The sequence below is a fragment of the Tamandua tetradactyla genome, chromosome 9 (genome assembly GCF_023851605.1).
Source record: "Tamandua tetradactyla isolate mTamTet1 chromosome 9, mTamTet1.pri, whole genome shotgun sequence".
NCBI classification, from domain to species: domain Eukaryota; kingdom Metazoa; phylum Chordata; class Mammalia; order Pilosa; family Myrmecophagidae; genus Tamandua; species Tamandua tetradactyla.
Window position 1 is genome coordinate 102062420 of NC_135335.1, and position 20577 is coordinate 102082996.

Below are 20577 nucleotides of genomic sequence, written 5' to 3' on the forward strand. Positions count from 1 at the left end.
TCTTTGTATCATGATAGTTAAATCACAAATTGGTCTTACCACACAACTGTAAGCTCTTTGAGGGCAGTGGGCCATAACATATTTGAAAATATGTGCACATAAATAGGGGCACTCATATATTTTCAGAATACAAGGCCTCTCAGTGATGTAAATGGTCAAAATTATATAGTAAACTGTTCTTTAAAATGATTTTGCTTTTTACTAAGATCTATTACTTTTCAAAAAACTCTCTTGAATCCAGCTCATCTTGCCTGTTTCATAGAGCAATAAACTTCTCTAAGATGTCTTCTGAAGCAACTTGCTAGCTGACCTCTTGCTACCTTTTCAAATTAAAGCAGGTGATATTACTATATTTCTAAATTCAAAATTCTCTTTTCGAGTAAATTTCTTGAAAATCTGACTTTTTAAACAGCTTTATGAAGACATAATTGACATACAATTCATCTCACCCATTTCAAGTGTACAATTAAATGGTATTTTAGTATATTTGCAGAATTGGGCAACCATTACCACAATCTAATTTTAGTACATTTCACTGCCTCCAAAAGAAACTCTATATCCATTAGTAGTCATTCTCCATCCCAAGTCCCTACCTCCAGCACCCCATCCCCCCACCTCCAGGCAACCATGAATCTACCTTTTATCTCTACAGATTTGCCTGTTCTGGACATTTCATATAAATGGAGACATAAAATTTTCAGCCTTATATGATTACCTTTTTCACTTAGCATAATGTTTCCAATGTTCATCCAGGCTATAGTTTGTATCAGTATTTCTTTATTCCTTTCTATTGCCTAATAATATTCCATTGTATGGCTATACCACATTTTATTCATCCAGCCATCAGTGATGGGCATTTGTGTTGATTCTACTTTTTGGTTATTAAGAACAATACTGCTATGAACATTCATGTACAAGTTTGTATGTGGAAAATATGCTTTATTAAAGAAACCAGACATATACCATAATTTCTATATAGTAAATTAAAGGGAAAAAATTGATACCTCCACAAAGGGGTTTTAGATAAAGCCTAAATTTCTGATCAATTTCAGACTGCTTATTTTATTCCTTTGAAAAATGCAGGTCAAGAAAAGGGGTAAGCGTGGGCCATGGTGGCTCAGCAGGCAGAGTTCTTGCCTGCCATGCCAGAGATCCGAGTTCGATGCTCGGTGCCTGCCCGTGTTAAAAAAAAAAAGAATAAAAGAAAAGGGATAAGCAGAGTGGGAGAAGATATCTGTAATATATATATCTGACAAAAGATTTGTATCCAGAATGTATTAAGAACTATCAATCAATGAGAAAAAACTGGACAATCAGAAAAATGGGCAAGAAAAAAGAGGCACTTTATAAAAAAGGAAATCCAAATAGTCAATAAACATATGAATGGGTACTAACTCCATTAGTCATCAGGGAAATGCAAATTAAAACCACAGTGTAGTACCACTCCATACTTAACAGAATGATTAGATAGAAAAAGACAGAAAATTTAAGTGTTAATGAAGATGTGAGCAACCAGAACTCTCAAATACCACTTATGGGAATGTAAGTTATTGCAACCATTTTGGAAAGCTGTTTGACAATATCTACTAAAGCAGAACATACGGATATCCTTAGACTCCTAGGTTTATGTTAAGAGAAATACATCCATATGGTCACCAAAAGATATGTATAGGAACGGTGCAATAAATATTAAAGTAAAAAACTGGAAAGTACTCAAATGTCTATTAACAGTAAAAAATAAACAAATTGTGGTCTAATTATATAATTAAATACCAATGAGACTGAATGAACTACAAATACACAGAACAGCACTGATTGATCTCACAATGTAATCTTGAGGGAAAGAAGCCATATACAGAAGAATATACACTGCATATTCTATTTATACTATGTTAACAAACAGGCAAAAACTAATCTTCATTGTTAGAAGTTAGAACAGTTGCTAACTTTGCAGGAGATAGCGGCTGGCAGAGGGAATTTTGAGGTGCTAATAATTTCTGTTTTTGATCTGGGAGCTGGCTATAAGGTGTGTTCAGTTGGTGAAAATTAATCACAACTCACACAACTTCTGAGTTGTGTACTTTTGTCCAATAATATACTCTAATGCTAAAAAGGGCATGCATACAAAAAATATGTAGAGAGAAATTCCACTATATTTGGAGGGCAAATTAAGTATTAATTAACTGGTAAAATGCAGTCTTCTAATGGAAAGTGAACAAAGCTATTCAAAGCATATGGGCGTAGAAATTTTTTTCTATTGGCAATGAACAGAATGCTGCATCAAAATGGCAAATCAATAATCCTTGAAAAATTATAGTCTGAAATCTCTATTAAGTAAGATTGAAAACACTTAGTTTTTCATTTCAAATATGTAATCTTAAATGCAGTCTTAAATGTGTACTAATTATTAAAGATTATGTAATATTATAAGGCATATAATAAACAGCATTTCCTTGCTTTATACCTTCCCATCACCGAATCTTGATTCCCCAGACAACTAATTTTAACGTTTCTAACTAGTTAGTATATTTTAAACTCATGATTTAGCTTATTTTAAAATGTTTACATTACTTTTCCTTTATTTTTGATTTTACAATATTCTATTGATTTCCCACCAGAAGTACTTTTATATTAATACCACCACACATTCTTCCATCCCCATCCTCCTGTGTAACCATATTTATTCTGATTTTGAAAAATTAACATTCAGTGATTTTATTTTTATGATATTATATATTATTTGCAGTTAAGGCAAGGAATGTATTATGGTTACATTTCCAGTCTTATACAAAAATATTTTTGTTGAACTGTTTTTCTGGAGGTAATAATGAACTTTTTTCTTTTTTGGTTGCTAATAACATTCCAGTTAACACTAATTCTTCTCCACTCTCTCAAAAAGAATTGTAAAACCTTTCTATCTGTACATTATATCAAACAATATTTTCCATTCTAAATTTTCCTTGGAAAAGTCCCTCCTAGAGCCTTCTGTCTCTTGCACCATCTGGATTGGCTGTTGTCTGGGCCTGCATACTGTTGTTTCCTAGGATTTCCCTTCACCATTACTCTGGGCAATTTTTTTATTTACTACTTTTTCGGTGCACATTTTGCAGCTTTCTTCTGAGAAAGGGTACACACAAAGTAAAATTTTACAAGGCTTTACATTTCTGAAAATATCTTTTTTTACTCTAATACTTGAATGAAAGCATGTACACCTTACATTTTTAAGTTTAAATAACTTATTCTGAGGCCTCTGATGACGTTGTTCTATTGTTTTTTAACTTTCAGAGTTGTTGAAAAGTCCGATTCCAAATCTCTTGCATAGATTTGTTTCTTGTGCTTAAAAACTTTTAGGCTTTCTCTTGATCCCTAGTGTGGATCTTATTTAAAGTGGTGGACACTCAGTGGGCTCCTTAAATCTAGAAACTCATGTTCTTCAGGTATGGGAAATTTTCTCAGATTATTTCTTTGGTAATTTCCTGGTCTCACCATTCAGTCTATATGTAGTTTCACTTACTCCCTGTTTTTGTACTTGAGCCTTATTTCCACCTCTCACCTTTCACCATAACTGGCGTACCTCAATTCAGAGACACAGTGATTCAGTTTCCCAAGAAAAATCCTTCCATCTCTTGCTAGGTGATGAGAGGATGGGTTGGTGGTGGTATTTATTCCTGATACAAACTTTCAAGCTATTTTCTAGTTTGAAGCCCTTCCCCTTTGTGCTATAAGGCCTAAAGTTAAGATTCAATATCATGTGTGGCCTTGACATCTGATAAAATTGAAAGGGCCTCAAACAGCCTAACTGCAAGTTCCTTTTCTAGTTCTGCTCCTGCATAGAAGGTCCCCTACCCAAACAACCCTCCTTATCAGAGAGACCAGTCACCGTTCCTACTTAATCCTGAGCTTCAGTTCCCTGTCAGATCATGTAATTATTCTTTTCTTTTGGTATACTAATCTGGCTTTGGTATGAAGACAATATTCGTCTCATAGAATGAGTTGGCAAGTCCTCTCTTCTCTTCAGTTTTCTGGATGTGTTTAAGCAAGATTGGATTAAATCTTGCTTAATCTTATAATGTTTGGTAAAATTCACTAGTGAAGCCATCTTGTCCTGGGCTTTTCTTTGTTGGGAGGTTTTTAATTATGGATTTAACCTCTTTATTTGTTACTTGTAGTTTTCTTTTGAGTCTTCTAAATAACTACTTATCCTTTCCTTTATATCTATTTTCATATGTTATAATAATTAGCAGAAACTTTTAGCATTAAGGTTTTTTAATATAAATCACAGTAAACTTAATTTTAGAAAATAATGCCCTGGATTATTAATAATCACTCAATGGAAGAACTAGCTTAAAGATGCCATTTCCCTCAGTGTCCAGTTTAAACTACAGCACAAGTACTTCCCTTATCCTGAATTTACATCAAACTTTGAGTCCTGTTTACAATAATATTTAAAAAATTAGCCTGAAAATACCATTACTTATTTTAGAATAGCATATAACAACGCTTATTTACTGATCACATTATTGTAATTTATTGTTTATTTATTAATTTAATTTATTAATTGTTATTTGGCAATGACAGTTTACCTGGTTCAAAAAATTCTGTTGAGGTAAACCAATGAAATTCCAGATGAAATCCCAAGTGAAAAGACTTCCAGGTGACAAGGAAAATTAAATACAGAACAGATACTGTGCCTGTGAGAAAAAATTTAGAAACCATTTATCACCTTTTTTGTGTTTTACAAATTATTTTTAAATCAAGTTCTTTTTTAACATTCTCAGCCATGTGTGGAAAATTATTATTTTCTGAGTTCACTGATTATCCCCTATAAAATCTAGATGGGATCTAAAGAGCAAGGAACAATCAAAATGATTTATCAGAAAGCAAAATAAGTAGTGGGCCTTAAAAGAACCAGATGAAAGTACCTCATACATTGATGAATGCATAATTGCTTAATTGACTTATGTGTTGAGTTTAGTGGAGGATACAGATAGTCCACTACAAAATTGTAAGGTTACACTGGAGAAAAAACAAAATGAAACTGACTTTTATTCTTTGTATTTGAATTGTCAGCGATGACCGATATACTAGAAAAGTGTGTCTCAATGTTTAGTTGTAAGATGAGAAGAAAGTAAAGTAAGAAAAGGAGTGAATATAAATAATAAACATATTTGTGGATGCCAATAAGCTGCATAATCCATAAACAATCTGATCTACTGTCTAGATGAGGTTTTGATTAGGTAGTATTACTCGCTAGATGGAAAGATGCCAGATTCCCTTCCCAGGTTTCATATACAGGGTAAACTGGGCATTCAGATTTTTTTGTAGTTTAACAATTAGAGGATTATTCCTTTTACGGAATTATGGAGTAGAGCCAAAAATCCGGGAAACCTGTTAGATTGTAATTCCTCTAAGAAATACTAGTTTTAAAAGAAAGGAAAAGCACCAAGAAAAAGGGCAAAAGTAGGACATCCTTAAGGAGCTAGAGAAGAATTAACTTGCTTGGGATTCTAGGATCTGTTTTGTACAATTGAGAAAATCCTTCTGTTAAGTTTATATGCTAACTTTTAAAAGATATGTTCTATAAGAAAGCCAGCAAACCCAGAAACCACAAATGAGTTACATAAGCTGATTCAAAAAAGATGGAAATGAGGCCGAAGTTCATATAATCACATCTCTTTATTTTCTGTGAGGGTTGATGGCAGTCCTATAGGGACTCCTATTTTGAAGCAGAGAGGTAGAGAAGTATTTTTAAGCTCTTTGGTCTTCTGGAAACCCAAAATCTACCTTTGGTTCTCTAATGTGGTGGATAATCTAATTATTTTATACTCTAGGCTGTCTATCAGATCAGATTACATGGAGGAGCTAAAATTTTATGGACTATTTGGGTTTATCAATTCTTGCTGAATGATATCCTAGACTTTAGTTAGCCATATTTGAGCTTTCATCAGAACTCTTGGGGATTCTCTCTGCCATCTTAAGACTCAGCATTGTAAGAGAAGATAAAGTCAAAATAAAGAAAATAAAATAAAGCTGAAGTCTTTAGTGAGCTCTGAAAATCAGGGCTTACAGAAAGAGTTCTGTTCCTTTAAGGATGCAATAGTGTTCCAAGAATGAAAAAGCACTGAGAGAGAGTAAAGGCAAAATAAACTTAAGGAGCTTGAGTTAGAGAATGTTCTCCTGGGTTGAAAGGCAGGTGATAATTCTATATTATACTCTTAAATAGAAGCTGTAGGAAAAAGTATTCTATAACTTCTTTTAGTATATCTTAATATTTCCAATCCTTAGAGTTGAGAAGTTTACTATAACATTCAATTTGGATCTCTCCTTCTGAAATTTTAGCCTATTTCCTCTGGCATAACCCTCAGAGATAATGAAGAGTTGTTCACTAAGGTTATAGTGGAGAACCCAAATAACTCATGTCTCAAAAAAAAGGGACTGGAAGTGGTCATCCACATTTTTCACTGTGCCAACTCCACAAAGAAACACAAAAAGTAGGTAACATATGAGTGAAGAAATTAAACACATATGAACAGATCTGGAAAGTAATTTTCCCCTAGCCAGACTATACTTTCACAGAATTCAGCATTTATTCTACTAAACAGAAGTTTTAGAACTTTAGTGCCTCAGCTTACCTAGGATATTAAATTTTGAAAAAAACGAAGGTGATTTGAAATTGAGCAGTGGTAGAAGGAGCACTATGAGGTAAAACGGCACTGTCCTGGACTTGTTCCACCACTTTTCAAACTGTTGGACTCCTGTGTCATTGATGTAGAATATTATTATAGAGCGATTGTCAGGATGGTCACCACTCCTGGCACTTGGACAAATCACTGCAACAGGAAAGCACCATATTAGAAAAGATCATGAAAAACAGAAAATGACTGTCCCTAGAGCCTGATAACTGCTCAACTTTGACCATAAATACTAAGCTTTTTCTTTCTGGAGAAAAAAAAAGTTTATATTTAGATAAGTTAGGAATCCTTTATCTATAAATAATTAAGAGTAGGGGATCTTAAAAATCTTTACTGGAAACTATAAAGATATCCTACCAAATATCTCTTGGTTTCAGTGCCAGGAAGAAAATATTGGGCTGGATGGTATTTGGCATGATATCATTTGGAATAAGAAATAATCATGATAACTGTTGTGATAACCCATACAAAGGCCAAAGAGTATGTTTCTTTAACAATAAACAAAATCTGTGGGTCTGGAAAAAAAAGCAGACATCATTGAAACAGCTGCCAGGGTGCCCCCAAAACTTAAGCACCGATTAAAGCTTCAAAATACTGAATTCCAGCAATCCACAGTAATTATCCTGGTAGCTTATTACAACTTGACAGCGGCCTAACAGTCCAGTTGATATTCAGAGAATGGGAAAATCAGTAAAATGTATTTTTCCTAACACTGATCTATAAGTGGCAATTTCTTCTGTTATCAGATAGAACACAAACTATTCTTACTGCATTTCTAATTTCTTAAGAGACATTTACTAATATCTAGCTTTTTTGTAAAGAATTCTATTGCAGGTGAAGAATATTCATGTTAAACAGCCAAGAAAGTAATTCATACTCATCATTTATTAAAGGAAAACAGCTATATTAATTTTAAGTTTTAGTTTTATTTATTTTATTTTATTTTTGGCATGGGCAGGCACCAGAAATCAAACCCAGGTCTCCGACATGGCAGGCGAGAACTCTACCTGCTGAGTCACTGCAGCCCGCCCTAAGATTTATTTTTAACTGTATTCTGCATCCATTATTTGGTACACCATAGATCCAAGTACTCAATTTTTTTCTCCTTCTTTCTTAGTCAGGATTTTGACATTCACTTTTTTCTTCTATGCTCCAGACAAAAGTAAACTAACTTGAATATTTCTTGTACTAATAATTATAGAAGAGCACAGGCTATGGGAGTAAATTGAATAAATAATGAATCCAAACTTTGCCATTTAGTAGTTCGGTAATCTTGGGCAAGACACTAAATTCTTTATGCATTAGTTTTTTCATATAGAGTGGAGATAGCAGTATCTACCTTAGAGGATAGTTGTAAAACAGCTATACCAAAAGCTTACACACAGTAGGTCTTCAATAAAAATTAGTTATAATTTTTTATTTTAACTGAAATTTATTGTTTAATACTGTCACTCTTCCTCACACTGTTCAAAATCAACAGAGGAAGAATAAAGAAGTGTTGGTAGCAACATAAGATACTACTACTTAAAGTAAATGGACTTTTGCTGAGTGTGCTCTCCAAATCATTACTGTAATTGTGATATTTATGAACTTAATGATGAACTGACTCCCTATGGAGAAGAATTGCTATTAGGTATTAATGAACTAGTTTCATCAAAGAGTATCAGAATAGCTATAGCAAAATAATTTTCTCTTCTCAGTCAAGGAAATTATTTGGTACTTTAAAAATTCTGAAGTAAAGGACAGGGCACAAGAGATTTTAGCATAATTGCTCAAAGATGTGTGTGTTTGTGTGTGTGTGTGTGTTTACAGGAATAAAAGTTCATACTTCACTCATTCATTTTTTTTTTTTTTGTGGGTGCATGGGCTAGGAATTGAACCCAGGTTTCCTGCATGGCAGGTGAGCATTCAATCACTGAACCACCCAACCTCTTCATTCATTTTTTAATTTTAACAAAAGATAGATTAATGAAGCCTAATTAGATGGAAAAGTAGGACACCATATAGCAAACATCGGAATGTATGCTTCGTGAGAAGAGACTTTTGTCTGTCTGTTCATTACTACATCCCCAGAGTCTAGAACAGTTCCTGATAAGTAATAGGCTTAATAAATATTTGTTGAATAAATTTTCCTCTTAATGATCAATGTGTAGCTCCAGGAATATGATATCAATTTAATATCTCTGAAACCTAAATACATAAAAGCTTTAGGTAATTTCAAGGATAGTATAAATGTTAACAAGGTTACATTAGCTTTTATAGTCACTTTACCTTTGACTGCCATACTGGATTAAACCCATCTGCCTCAAGGATTTACTTTTTAATAAACAAATTAATTAAAGGAAACTTTTCTAAGGAATTAATTTGGGGGGGGCAAAGCTTCAATTTATTTTTCCATATTTACTAATCTTTGTTCCCTATTAATAGAATAATTTCTATTCTATAGAATGTTACAAATGACATTTATGAATATTAGTGACTAAAATAAATAAATAAATAATGTAATAAATATAAGCAATATAAATACAAATAATGTAAATAAATAAAATAATAAATATTTAAAAGTAAGCTAATAAACAGAACTATGCTTCTAGAGAGAAAATAATAATTATTCAAGGTGATTAGCAGTAATATATTCTTGAAAATATTTCTCAATTGTTCAGAGGAAAATACAGATGCTATAGATGTGAGCTCAGATTCTGAGCTGCATAATGTGAATTAAATATTGTCTAGCTTACATTAATCCAACTTTCTTTTCTTTGTTTATTTAGTTGTTTTTTAATATACGACTGCCAACAATTCTGTAATGGTTCAGTTACAATGATGATATGGATTTTTCACTATTCCACTAAAAGTCACAGCTTCCACCCTAAATTGTTTTTGGAGCAAGGTAGGGAATAAAGAAACAAGCTAAACTCTAAACTCCAAACTACTTACCAGGGTTGCTACCATTGGTACTCAGCACAGTGTCTGTGTCATTAATGTGATGGACAAAATCTAAAATTTAATGGGAATAAGAACCGTTTAATACTGAATAAAGAGGCTAAATCTAACAATCTTTTAAGATTTACAATACTGTCTAAAATATATGAATCAAGACTATTTCATTGTTACATAACTTCACCTTCTTCAGCTTTTTCCACTTATAGAAAGGTATCAAAATTATTTGAATTTTATAATTCAAATATAATTATAATAATTTGAATTATTACATAACTCAAAATTATTACAAAAACTATTTGGTCTGAATTTTTAAGACATTCTTCAGAATTCAAGTTACCCATATGTGCAGACTATAATTCCATAACAGATAAATACAATGTATTTACCACATAAGTTCCACTCTTCTACTGTTTCCTAATTTTAGATCCTAATGTTTTAAAAATAAGTGACTAAAATTTGTTTCTTCTAGTCTACTCATCAAATGCATTAGCAAGAAACACCAATGAATTTCATAACTTTTACAACTAAAATTTCATGTAAAGATTGAAACAATGCTTAAAATATCTGCTGAGGCTTAGAGAACTTTAAATTAATTAGAAATTTCAAAGGACTATTAATTATTCAAAAACTAGCTTTTGGAAATGAATATAAACAAAATGAATATACTTGAGATCATAAATACAGAAAACAAACTAAACCAAGTATAATTTCCAAAATTACAAGTATTATTTCCTACTTTATCACAAGTCCTGACATTTAAAGCTGGAACTAAAACATGACAGTACTAATTGTATAGAAAGTAGTATCTTAAAACATTTGATATAGATACTTACTAAAAATAAACTTTCCAGTGTTAAAAAGAAAATTTGACATAAGCACCCAATAAACTATCATGGCTCCAATGAGAGACACCAAGGAGAAAAGAAGACTTGACCACTGCCCAAATGAGCCAAAATAATATCTACAGACATCTGGATATTCCCAGGAAGTGGTATCCAATGAAGCTAGATAAAAATAATAAAAGTACATACTGATCATATAATCAATATTCATGATTTATTTTCTCCAAATTAACTTAAAATATTTAGTAAAAGATTTTGGCTATTCCTGCTATCAGATATTAGAACATATTACCAAATAATAGCAATTAAAACATTACAGTGGCTTTCCTTTTAATTAGCCAACTTTAGAAATAACCTACCTCCAAATTCCCAGTATGTGAGATAACAAACATTATTTAAATTACTTTTAGTGTTTAGCTGATGCAGGTGGGATGAGTATTTTCTAGCTTGCAGTGCTTGGGCCACAACAGGCACCACTGGTTTCTCTGATTTCCTCAAGGTTGAGACAATAGATTGTAGAGTATAATTATTGAATACCAAACCTGTAGCCTGGCCTGAGGGAGAAGGGATTGGGATATAGAACACAAGCCAGAGAGCAGATAAGAGGAGCACTTATCTTCTACTTTCATGCCAGAAAAGTGCCCAGCACACTGAGTACTGAGCATCTGAGTTGGAAAAGCAGGTGCCAGCTGACTGCTGCCATGTGGGATTCCCAGAGCAGTATAAGTCTTCTGATGTTTCAAGAGGAGTCTGAAATCTGAGAAACAACTTTCTTTGATATATCCCTTTGCTTACTGAACATGTGCAAGTTATTATAAGAATAAAAGTAAGTTTAGTGGGCGGGCCACAGTGGCTCAGCAGGCAAGAATGCTTGCCTGCCATGCCAGAGGACCTGGGTTCGATTCTCGGTGCCTGCCCATGTAAAAAAAAAAGTTTAGCTTTCAGAAAAGATGGCACAGGAAAGGGTTGCAGAACAGCTCAAACCAGTCTTGCAGTTAAGGAAAGGACAGAGCCTCTGATGCAAGCCTACAATTGGTGCCAAATAGGTAGAAACAAGTTTAAATGAATAATGGCCAGGGTCACTGAAGTGTAAAGCATAATCAAGAGTGGGAACCTTCGGTGGGAAATTTGAATTAGTTAGATTATCTGGATAGGCAGTAACTTCTGGAGTATTCCATCAGCGGAGAAACAGGGGAGGGACCTGCGGAATTAGGGAACATATACTACTGCTTTTGGTTGCTTAGGGTGCCAGCCACCATTTTTTGGCTGCGTGCCCATTCTTGCAAGATTGTTAATAAATTATTTTCTCCTCCACAATCAGGTGAGCATTTATTCTCTTTCAGGTATAGCTTTCTTTCTAACAGTTATGGGGTGCATGTATGGAAGGAGAATCTGGGGTCAGAGGCCTTTGGGGTCAGGAGCGTGGAGTGGGTGAGCCAAGATGCAAAAGGGAATAGCTGGGAGCTGGGACATACGAAGGACAAGTGGTGAATTCTGGTCTAGGCAACAAACATAGTGATGAGATTGATAAGTACACACTGCAAAATATGCAGAAGAGCATAAACAAGAAAATGAAAATCACCTGCAATTCTGCTCCAGGAAGAAAGTACTTTTTAAAAAATCTTTTTCCTCCTAGTCTTTTGTCTTCTTATAATCTTCTTATAATCCAGATCCCAGATTGTGAGCATTCTTTTTTCCCTTGCTATCAAAAGCTCTCCAAAAACTGACTTTTGAATGGTGATATCAGTCCCATGTCTGGGCAATGCCTCGAACAAACCCCAAACATTCTAAATCTGTCAGAATAAACCCCTTCTGTGCCCCCCAACCCCCAAAAGAAAATAAAAACATTATAGTGGCTTTATAGTATATTTTAGTATCTGGTAAGACTGATATCCTGTAACCTTTTTTTTTCCCTCTTAAATTTTTTGGTTCTTCTTGGGTATCCATTATTCCAAGTTAACTTTAAGGTTATTTTTATCTAAGTTAGAACTGAATTTTCAATGAAATGGCACTGAACTTATATATTTAACATTTTTATGATACTAAATCTTCCTAAGAATATAGTATACTTTCCTACTTGTTAAGATCTTATTCTTTGCTTTTAGATATTTTATATTTTTCTTCATACAGATCTGTTCCTTTCTTGCTAAATTTATTTGTAAGTTCTTTTGAATTTACTGTTATTGTGAAATAGAATGATTTTTTCTGCTTTCTAGCTCTAGCTCCTGATCTTATATCCAGCAATTTTTCAAATTCTCTTATTAATTCTAATAGTACTAACAACTCTTAGGATTTATGAAATTAGAATTAGATCACCAGCAAAAGATAATTTTAAGTCTTTCCAGCTTTTGTATTGATTTAGTTTTCTTTTCTTCCAGCATTTGATAATACCTCCAAAAAACAAAAAAACTCTGAATAATTATGAGGGTTATAACCATTCCAATGTTGTTCTTGACTTTAACGGAAATGGCTTTAGTATTTCACTACTTTAGAACGACATCGGCGCTGGTTTGGGAACAAACATGCTTTATTGTTTTTAAATAGGATCTTTCAGTACCTCATTTAACTTGGCTTTTACCAGAAAAGTGACTGAATCTTATCAAATGCCCTTTGGGTATCTACTGATATAATTATGGTTTTTCTCTTTTAAATTTGATGATGCAATGAATTATGTTGTATTTAATAATGAAACACCATTATATTCCTGAAATAAACTCTATTTACACTTAGACAAAAAAATGTATTCTTTTAATATACTGGTAGATTCAGAAGTTTTACATCTGTATACAGAAGTTTCACATCTGTAGACCCTCCCCCATTCTTTTTGGTACTATCAGCTTTGCATTAGGGTTGTGTCGACTTTATAAAATGTACCAATGAAAGTTCATCTCTTTAAATGGCACAGAACAGTTGAAATAGCATTGAAGCCACCTGTTGTTTAACAAAGATAAAGAGAACTCAGCAAAGGCTAAATTCTCATGTTAAAAGAGATCCAAAATTAGACATGCACGGATCAAACAGAAAACCATGCACTTAACTGGATAAGTTTAGAAAGGTCTTCCAAGCTCAGTCAAAATTTTCTTTAGAAATGAAAAGCCAAAAATAGCTCCTCTACCCCTTTAGCAACTAGAACAAATCTCCTCTCAAGACTTTTAAACAATACTCTGGAGCAGTGATCAAGACTAGATTTGGCTCACATGAAGAAGGAAGCTGCTTAGTAGAAACAGAAAAACTGGAGGCAAAGCCTGGTCTGTTGATTCATACTTGGCTAAGTTTCAAAGAGATCATGCATGACTATTCAGGTTCTAAATTATTTAAAAACAACCTTAAAAAGATGTTTCCCTCACCCAAAATTTAGAAAAGATAAAGGGAGGTAACGCATTGGTACAACTTTAAGAATTCAAATAAAAAACATTGCTTACATTTTCATGTTTTTCTAATTATAATTTTTACTTTTAGGAGATTCTAACATTTAGGTATTTTGGTATGTATAGGTTAAAACACATCACCATTAGCTATTAAGAATCATGGAATTCTTAATTTTGTTCTGACAAGACCTTATTTTTAAAAATACAATTCAAAAAATTTTAATAAAATATTTCTATATATAAAAATACATTTTTTTCAAACTAGCACCAAAGTGAATGCATTCTACAAAGAATTCCCAGTGTCTCTGAATTTTAAAGGCAGACATTAATGTATTACCTTAACAGTTCAGGCAAATGCTATGTATTAGAGAAGTAAATCTCTAGGCACAAAGTAGACAGTTAACACACACTTATAGAATATATATATATATAGTAGTGATCTATTTCTATGTGAATAGTTAATAATACCCACATCACTAACTTATTTTCACTGTGTCAAGTTCTTACATATCATAGTCCGTGATTTCACTACTCTGTAGCAGCAATAAAGTGTTAAAAGGCCCATCAACATGATGACACACATGCCAGTAGTAAATCCAGCCTGTACAAATATAAAAATATAGAGTAACATATATCATCATGTAAGAGTAAATTCACATGCAATCATATTATCTCACCCTAGACAATCATGATAAAAAGCTGGGAACTAATGGAAAACTAAACATAATCATCTATTTAATTTTATAAAGATTTATTAATAGACTTTCTATTGACAAAAGGTGTGATATAAAATTATATTACCTGTTTTATGCCCCATGGAATACTTAGTATAGATGTACCCATCATGGTATTCCAAATCATGAAACTGAAAACAGAGCAATAATAGTAAAAATATGGAGTTTGACTCTTCAAACATTGTAATACGGACAAAAATTAAAATAATCAGTAATTTTCATTCATAAATAGCTTAAATTCCAAAAAGCAGTTTTACTCACATGGTTACTAAACTAGTGTTTTTACCGTATCCTTCACTGTAACTTTCAAGTTTATAAGCAGAACCGAGTGGACTATACACATAGCATTCTCCTGGAGCTGGAACTACATGATCTGGAGCAATCTGGTAGAAAAGAAAAACAGTGAAATGCGCTGCAATGTCAGGACCACAGTAAATGTGGAAAACGAGATATTTTCTATATAACAAAATGCCTGACTCTAGAAAGAATTACTAAATATCACAATCAAATAAATGGTATGCACTCTTATTAATTTACAAAAATTCTTTTTCAAATGTAGTTGAAGATCTGAAGAAGCGTTTTAAAACTTAAAAAAATTATAAACACAATAAATAAATTCTCCATTTGAAATGAGATGACTTTCTAGAATATGCAACTCAAAATATTTTTCTCTTCATTTTCAGGAGAAAGAAGAAAGAAGAGCTAACAACACTGAGGCTACGGAATCCTAGGATGGAGGAGACTTGGAACTTAAGTGAGGGGAATCAAGAGGTCAAGAACTAAGGTCACTAAACACCTATGGGAGGGTAGTTTTAACAAAATAGGTAACTCAGATATAAGAAATCAAGAAGTCAGAAGACAAAAAAAGGAATAGTAAATAGAGACTATTCTTTTAAAAGCTTTATAGTAGAAGAAAAAAATGGTCTAAATTAATAGGATAAGGAAAAAGGTAAAGAGAGCAATTTTTTTCCTTTTTTCTTTCTTTTTTAGTGAGCAGTTTTAAAGATGCAAGAGATTTAAGCATGCAAGCAAAAGAAAAGGAGCCATCAGAGAGAGGCTGAAGATATAAAAGAGAGAATGACTGCACAGATATATGTTTTTATACACATAGCTCTTACCCTACCCCTATATATTTCTTCTAGTCCTACTCCTGCATTTTGGAGGGGAAAAAATACTGTTTCCTGATGAAATTTTGCCCACTTCCCTGAGAACAGTAAGTCCCCTTGAGAATGTGTAGTCCTTACATATAGTAGCTAAAAGCATAGGAGCTGACTGGTACAAATCAACAATCTTTAATTTAATATCTGCTATGTAAATCTACAACTTTGTGCTAGATACAGCATTAAAGAGAAAAATAATATACAACTCTGACTTCAAGAAGTTTAAATTCCAGTGGGAATCTCCAACTAGAAGATACACAAAGCTGTAAAACAAGGATATAAGACAAAATAAAAATTAATTGTTAAATTCTATGAAATGTATCACAAGAATGACAAAAAAATTAATGGGGGTTAGAATATTTTGGGGAGACTTCAATGAAGAGAGCTTCAATAGGTAGAGTGGATACAGGCTAGTGCAAAAAAAAAGGTGTTAAGTCAATCTCCCATTATGAATATGACTGGTAGTATATCGTGGGCAAGGAATGTCTTGAATGCTGTTTCATGTGGCTTTGGAAACAACCACTTCCTAAAGATATAGATATGGGCTGCTTTTTTCTCTTTAACCATGATCCTCTTGAGTTCAGGTTTTGTTGTCTTCTGTCATGGGACAGGAAGAAAAGAGAGGTAGGACCATGTCTGTGGCAGGCAGAAGATAAGCCACCAGAGCAGGCAAAGCAAGTTCACAAAAAGTGAAAAACGAAAGATATGTAGGGCAGGATTAGAAGCTAAAGGATAAGTGGCAAATTCTCAAATACAGAAAAATTGGAAGGTTGTATTCCACATTCTGGCAGGAGTCTAAGCCAATGCTTTTAAAACTTCAAGTTAATATGAATCGCAAAGGGATCTTCTTAAATGGCAGATTTTAATTTAGTAGCTCTGGAATGAGGCCTGAGATTCTGCATTTCCATAAGTTCCAAGCAAACAATGTACATTCAGGTTTAAAATGGCCCAGACAGTATCTCTGAAGTTTGCTGTCATGAATAGCGCTGCGAGGAGCTCTGCATTAGACCTGGACATACTGGATTACTTCTACCCTCCAGAGAGCTCAGATTATTCTATTACAGAATCAAATTTTTACCACAATTACTGATAAAAGGCCTAGGGGGAAATAAGCCCAAACAGAGGACCAAATTACCCCATCCAGAACCTTTTGGAAGTCCCTATTTTGGCTATACAAAAGGAGATCATAATACTTTTCATGGCTATTGTGAGATTAAATGAGATGTCTATGTTTAAATGACTAGCCCAATCCTTGTCTTACAGCAAACATCTAATGAATGTTAGCGTCCTTCTTTTCTCCTACGAGTACCTATTAAAAGAAATCAGATTTTTCCTCCTAAAACATTTCAATGTTTCTTTAAACTTTTAAGTTTCTGAATATCTCACATGATATTTTAAATCAACTAACTTAATGAATAATATGTATTTTTGATCCTAAAATAATAATACAGATTTGAGAAGATCAGAGATAAACAGTGGGCCAAATCTGGTCTTCAACCTGCTTTATTATAGCCCCTGAGCTAAGAATGGGTTTTAAATATTTAAATGACTGTAAAATAAAAACAATGAAGAGTGTGTTAGTATGTGGCCTGCAAGGCCTAAAATATTTAGTATTTAGTGTATACCCCATGACCCCTGTATTTGATTTATAAATGGACACTGCTAAATAGAAAAATATTACGTATGTGTGTGTGTATATATATGTGTATATATATACACATATATATCAGTTTCCCACTTCTATACAATATATCTAAAACATTTTTTGCCTTCTAGTTTCAAACTTAAAAACTGAACAGGAGAGAATATTATGGTACAATGGAGAAGTAGGAAGCTCCAGGAATCAGCCTAATCCATCAAAACAACTATTAAACTGGCAGGAACTATTCGAACCAAGTATTTTGAATCTCTGGAGTGTAGTGGAACACTGTAGAGCATCCAGGGAGGAAGAAGCTGACAAACTGCAGTAAATACAAGTGAGTTTCACTCTCCTGCATCAGCTAAGATCCCTACTCATGCAGCCTCATGGTGTGCAACAGTGGAGACTGAAGCTTGGGCCACAGTGGAACATAAAGACCTAGTCATCCAAATTCTGGGGGCTGTGGTCTGATCACTGATCACCAATCACTACTTTTTATTAGCTACATCAAATCCCTGGGGTCTGGAATTCAATCCCCTTTATGCAACGGCAGCAGAGGTATCTTAAAGATAGTAACCTTCCCCCAAACCAAGGAAAAGTTAAAAAGGCTGCATTATCTGGGCAAGTACTGCATCAAGAAAGCAGAGCTTTAAAAGCCAGAGAATAAGCTCCCGAGCCCTTGATAGTCCCTCCCTCAGCCCCTCTATAATGTGGGATGGAGCCAGATTGTACTCCCATTACGGGTCCCTGGCCCTGTTCCACAGGGAGCAGACTGGCCCTAGTGTGCATAATGGTGTGCATGTTTATCAGTGCTAGTTTATGCAGTGGAAGTCTGAGGACCTGGGCTGGGGAACTTATTGTAGGTTCTTCCATCCAATGTTTGTCCTGAGGGTAGAGAAGCAGCTTGCAGACAGCTGAGAAAGCCTGAGAAACAACTAAATTGAAGTGGCCTGGAGCAGAGGACTACTTACACTAAGGCACACAAGGGAACACCCAGGAGGGAGCAAAAGTCTATTTCAAAGAACATTCACTTAGCTCCTGTAAACTATAATTCCTAAGGCCAAGAGCAAGCACAAGCCCAGGAAAAGAAGCAGGTTCTGCAGCTCCATGCAGGCTCAGATATGACAGACGGGGCCTTGCGCTTTGCATTTACCGCAGGCTTATGTATTTAACTCAGGTTCTCAGAGTTAATGCTTTAAAATATAACAATGTACACAGTATACAAGAAAAGACTATAAGACAAAGAAACAGGAAATGATGGTCCATCCAAAGGAACATGATAAAAAAAATCCAGAAACCATCAAGGAAGAATACCACAGTCTGAATATACTGGGCAGAGACTTTAAAAAATATCATCCTCAATATGCCCAAGGATATAAAGAAAAACACATAGGAAGGATTAAAGGAGATAAGGAAAATAGTGAATGGATATTATGGGAATCTCTTTGAGATTTCCCCAAAAGAACCAAACAGAAATATAGGAGCTGAAGAACACAAACACTGAAATGAAAAATTCCTTACAGGGTTGCAACAGCAAATGGGAAGTGGAAGAAGAAAGAATTAGTGATCTGGAAGACAAGACAATTGAAATGATTCACACTGAGGAGCAGAAAGAAAAAAAGAATAAAAGAGTGAACAAAACCTAAGAGACCTGTGGGGCATCATCAAGTGTACTAGTATACGGGAGTTCTAGAAGGAGAAGAGAGAAAGGGCAGAAGGAATAGTCAAAGAAATAGTGGCAGAAAACTTCCGAATTTAACAAAAGATATGGATATGCACCTTCAAGAAGCCCAAAAAACCCCATATAGGATAAAATCAAAGAGAATCACACCCAAATATATAGTAATCAAATTGTACAATGCTCTGAGTGCTCTCAGACCAGCAAGAGAAAAAGCAACATGCTATGAACAAAGGAATCCCAGTAAGATTAAGTGCCAATTTCCTGTCAGAAACCATGGAGGCAAGAAAGCAGTGGTAGGAAATATTTAAAGTGCTGAAAGAAAACAATTGTCATCCCCAAATTTTATATTTGGCAAGAATTTCTTTCAAAAATGAAAGATTATATAGTCCTAGATAAACAAAAGTTGAGGGAGTTCAGCTTTGAGTTCAGTAAAGTGGCAGAGTACACGATCAACACACAAAAATCAGTAGGATTTCTGTATGTTAGTGATGAACAACCTGAAGAAAAGATCAAGAGAAAAATTCTATTTACAATTGCAACAAAAGAATCAAATATCTAGGAATAAGTCAAACCAAGAATATAAAAGACTTATATAGGGAAAACTACAAAACACTGCTAAAAGAAATCAAAGTATACCTAAATAATTTCCTGTGTTCATGGACTGGAAAACTAAAAATTGTTAAGAAATCAATTCTACCTAGAGTTATTTACAGATTCAACACAATCTCAAGCAAAATTCCAAGAGCAATGTTTGTAGATATGTAAAAGCCAATCAGGGTAAAATCAGGGTAAAAGGTCCTGAATAGCCAAAGCCATCTTGAAATAGAAGAACGAAGTTGTAGGACTCACACTTTCCGACCTTCAAACTTATTAGAAAACCACAACAATCAAAGCAGCATGGTATTGGCAGAAGAACATACATATAGATCAATGGAATCATATTCAGAGTTCAGAAATCAACCCTAACATTTATGTCCAACTGATTTTTGATAAGGTCCCCAAGTCCGTTGAATTGGGAACAATAGTCTCCTTAACAAATGGTGCTGGAAAAACTGATGTCCATAGGCAAAGAATGAAGACAGACCTTGACCTCACATCATATATAAAAATCAACTCAGAATGGACCAAAGACCTAAACAGAAGAACCAGAACTATTAAACTCGTAGAAGAAGAAATAGGGACACATCTTCAAGATCTTGTATTAGATGATGGTTTCTCAGATTTTGTACCCAAAGTACAAGCAAGAAATGAAAAAAAAACAGATAAATGGGATCTCATAAAAATTTCAGACTTTTGCACATCAAAGGATCTTACCATCAAAGTAAAATGGCAACCTACACAATAGGAGAAGAAATTTGGAAACCACATATCCAACAAAGGTTCAATATCCAGAATATATAAAGAAATCCTACAACTCAGTAACAAAAAGACAAACAATGTGGGCAGGCCACACATTCACACAAGAATGCTTGCCTGCCGTGTCAGAGGACCCGGGTTTGATTTCCAGTGCCTGGCCAT

The 20577-nt window shown here is 34.0% G+C and overlaps 1 protein-coding gene and 1 long non-coding RNA gene across 13 annotated transcripts in view; one reads left to right on the plus strand and one right to left on the minus strand.

Moving 5' to 3' along the window:
* The window catches only part of LOC143647319 (uncharacterized), an 83979-nt gene that overhangs the window by 54944 nt on the left and 8458 nt on the right, over window positions 1–20577 (plus strand). Inside the window, exon 2 of the long non-coding RNA XR_013157977.1 lies at window positions 15263–15363. This is a non-coding gene — a long non-coding RNA (uncharacterized LOC143647319). The remainder of the gene's footprint in view (window positions 1–15262; window positions 15364–20577) is intronic.
* The window catches only part of SLC38A9 (solute carrier family 38 member 9), a 143746-nt gene that overhangs the window by 45955 nt on the left and 77214 nt on the right, over window positions 1–20577 (minus strand). For 11 of the 12 annotated variants that reach the window (XR_013157976.1, XM_077117165.1, XM_077117164.1 and 8 more), the window contains 7 exons: window positions 14841–14962; window positions 14647–14710; window positions 14353–14446; window positions 10469–10639; window positions 9630–9689; window positions 6633–6830; window positions 4584–4691 (listed from right to left, as the gene is read on the minus strand). Coding sequence is in view for 11 of the 12 variants with exons in the window: in XM_077117165.1 (XP_076973280.1) it covers window positions 4584–4691; window positions 6633–6830; window positions 9630–9689; window positions 10469–10639; window positions 14353–14446; window positions 14647–14710; window positions 14841–14962 (817 nt within the window). In the remaining variant the exon portion in view is untranslated. The remainder of the gene's footprint in view (window positions 1–4583; window positions 4692–6632; window positions 6831–9629; window positions 9690–10468; window positions 10640–14352; window positions 14447–14646; window positions 14711–14840; window positions 14963–20577) is intronic. The other variant, XM_077117168.1, reaches the window with a different exon arrangement.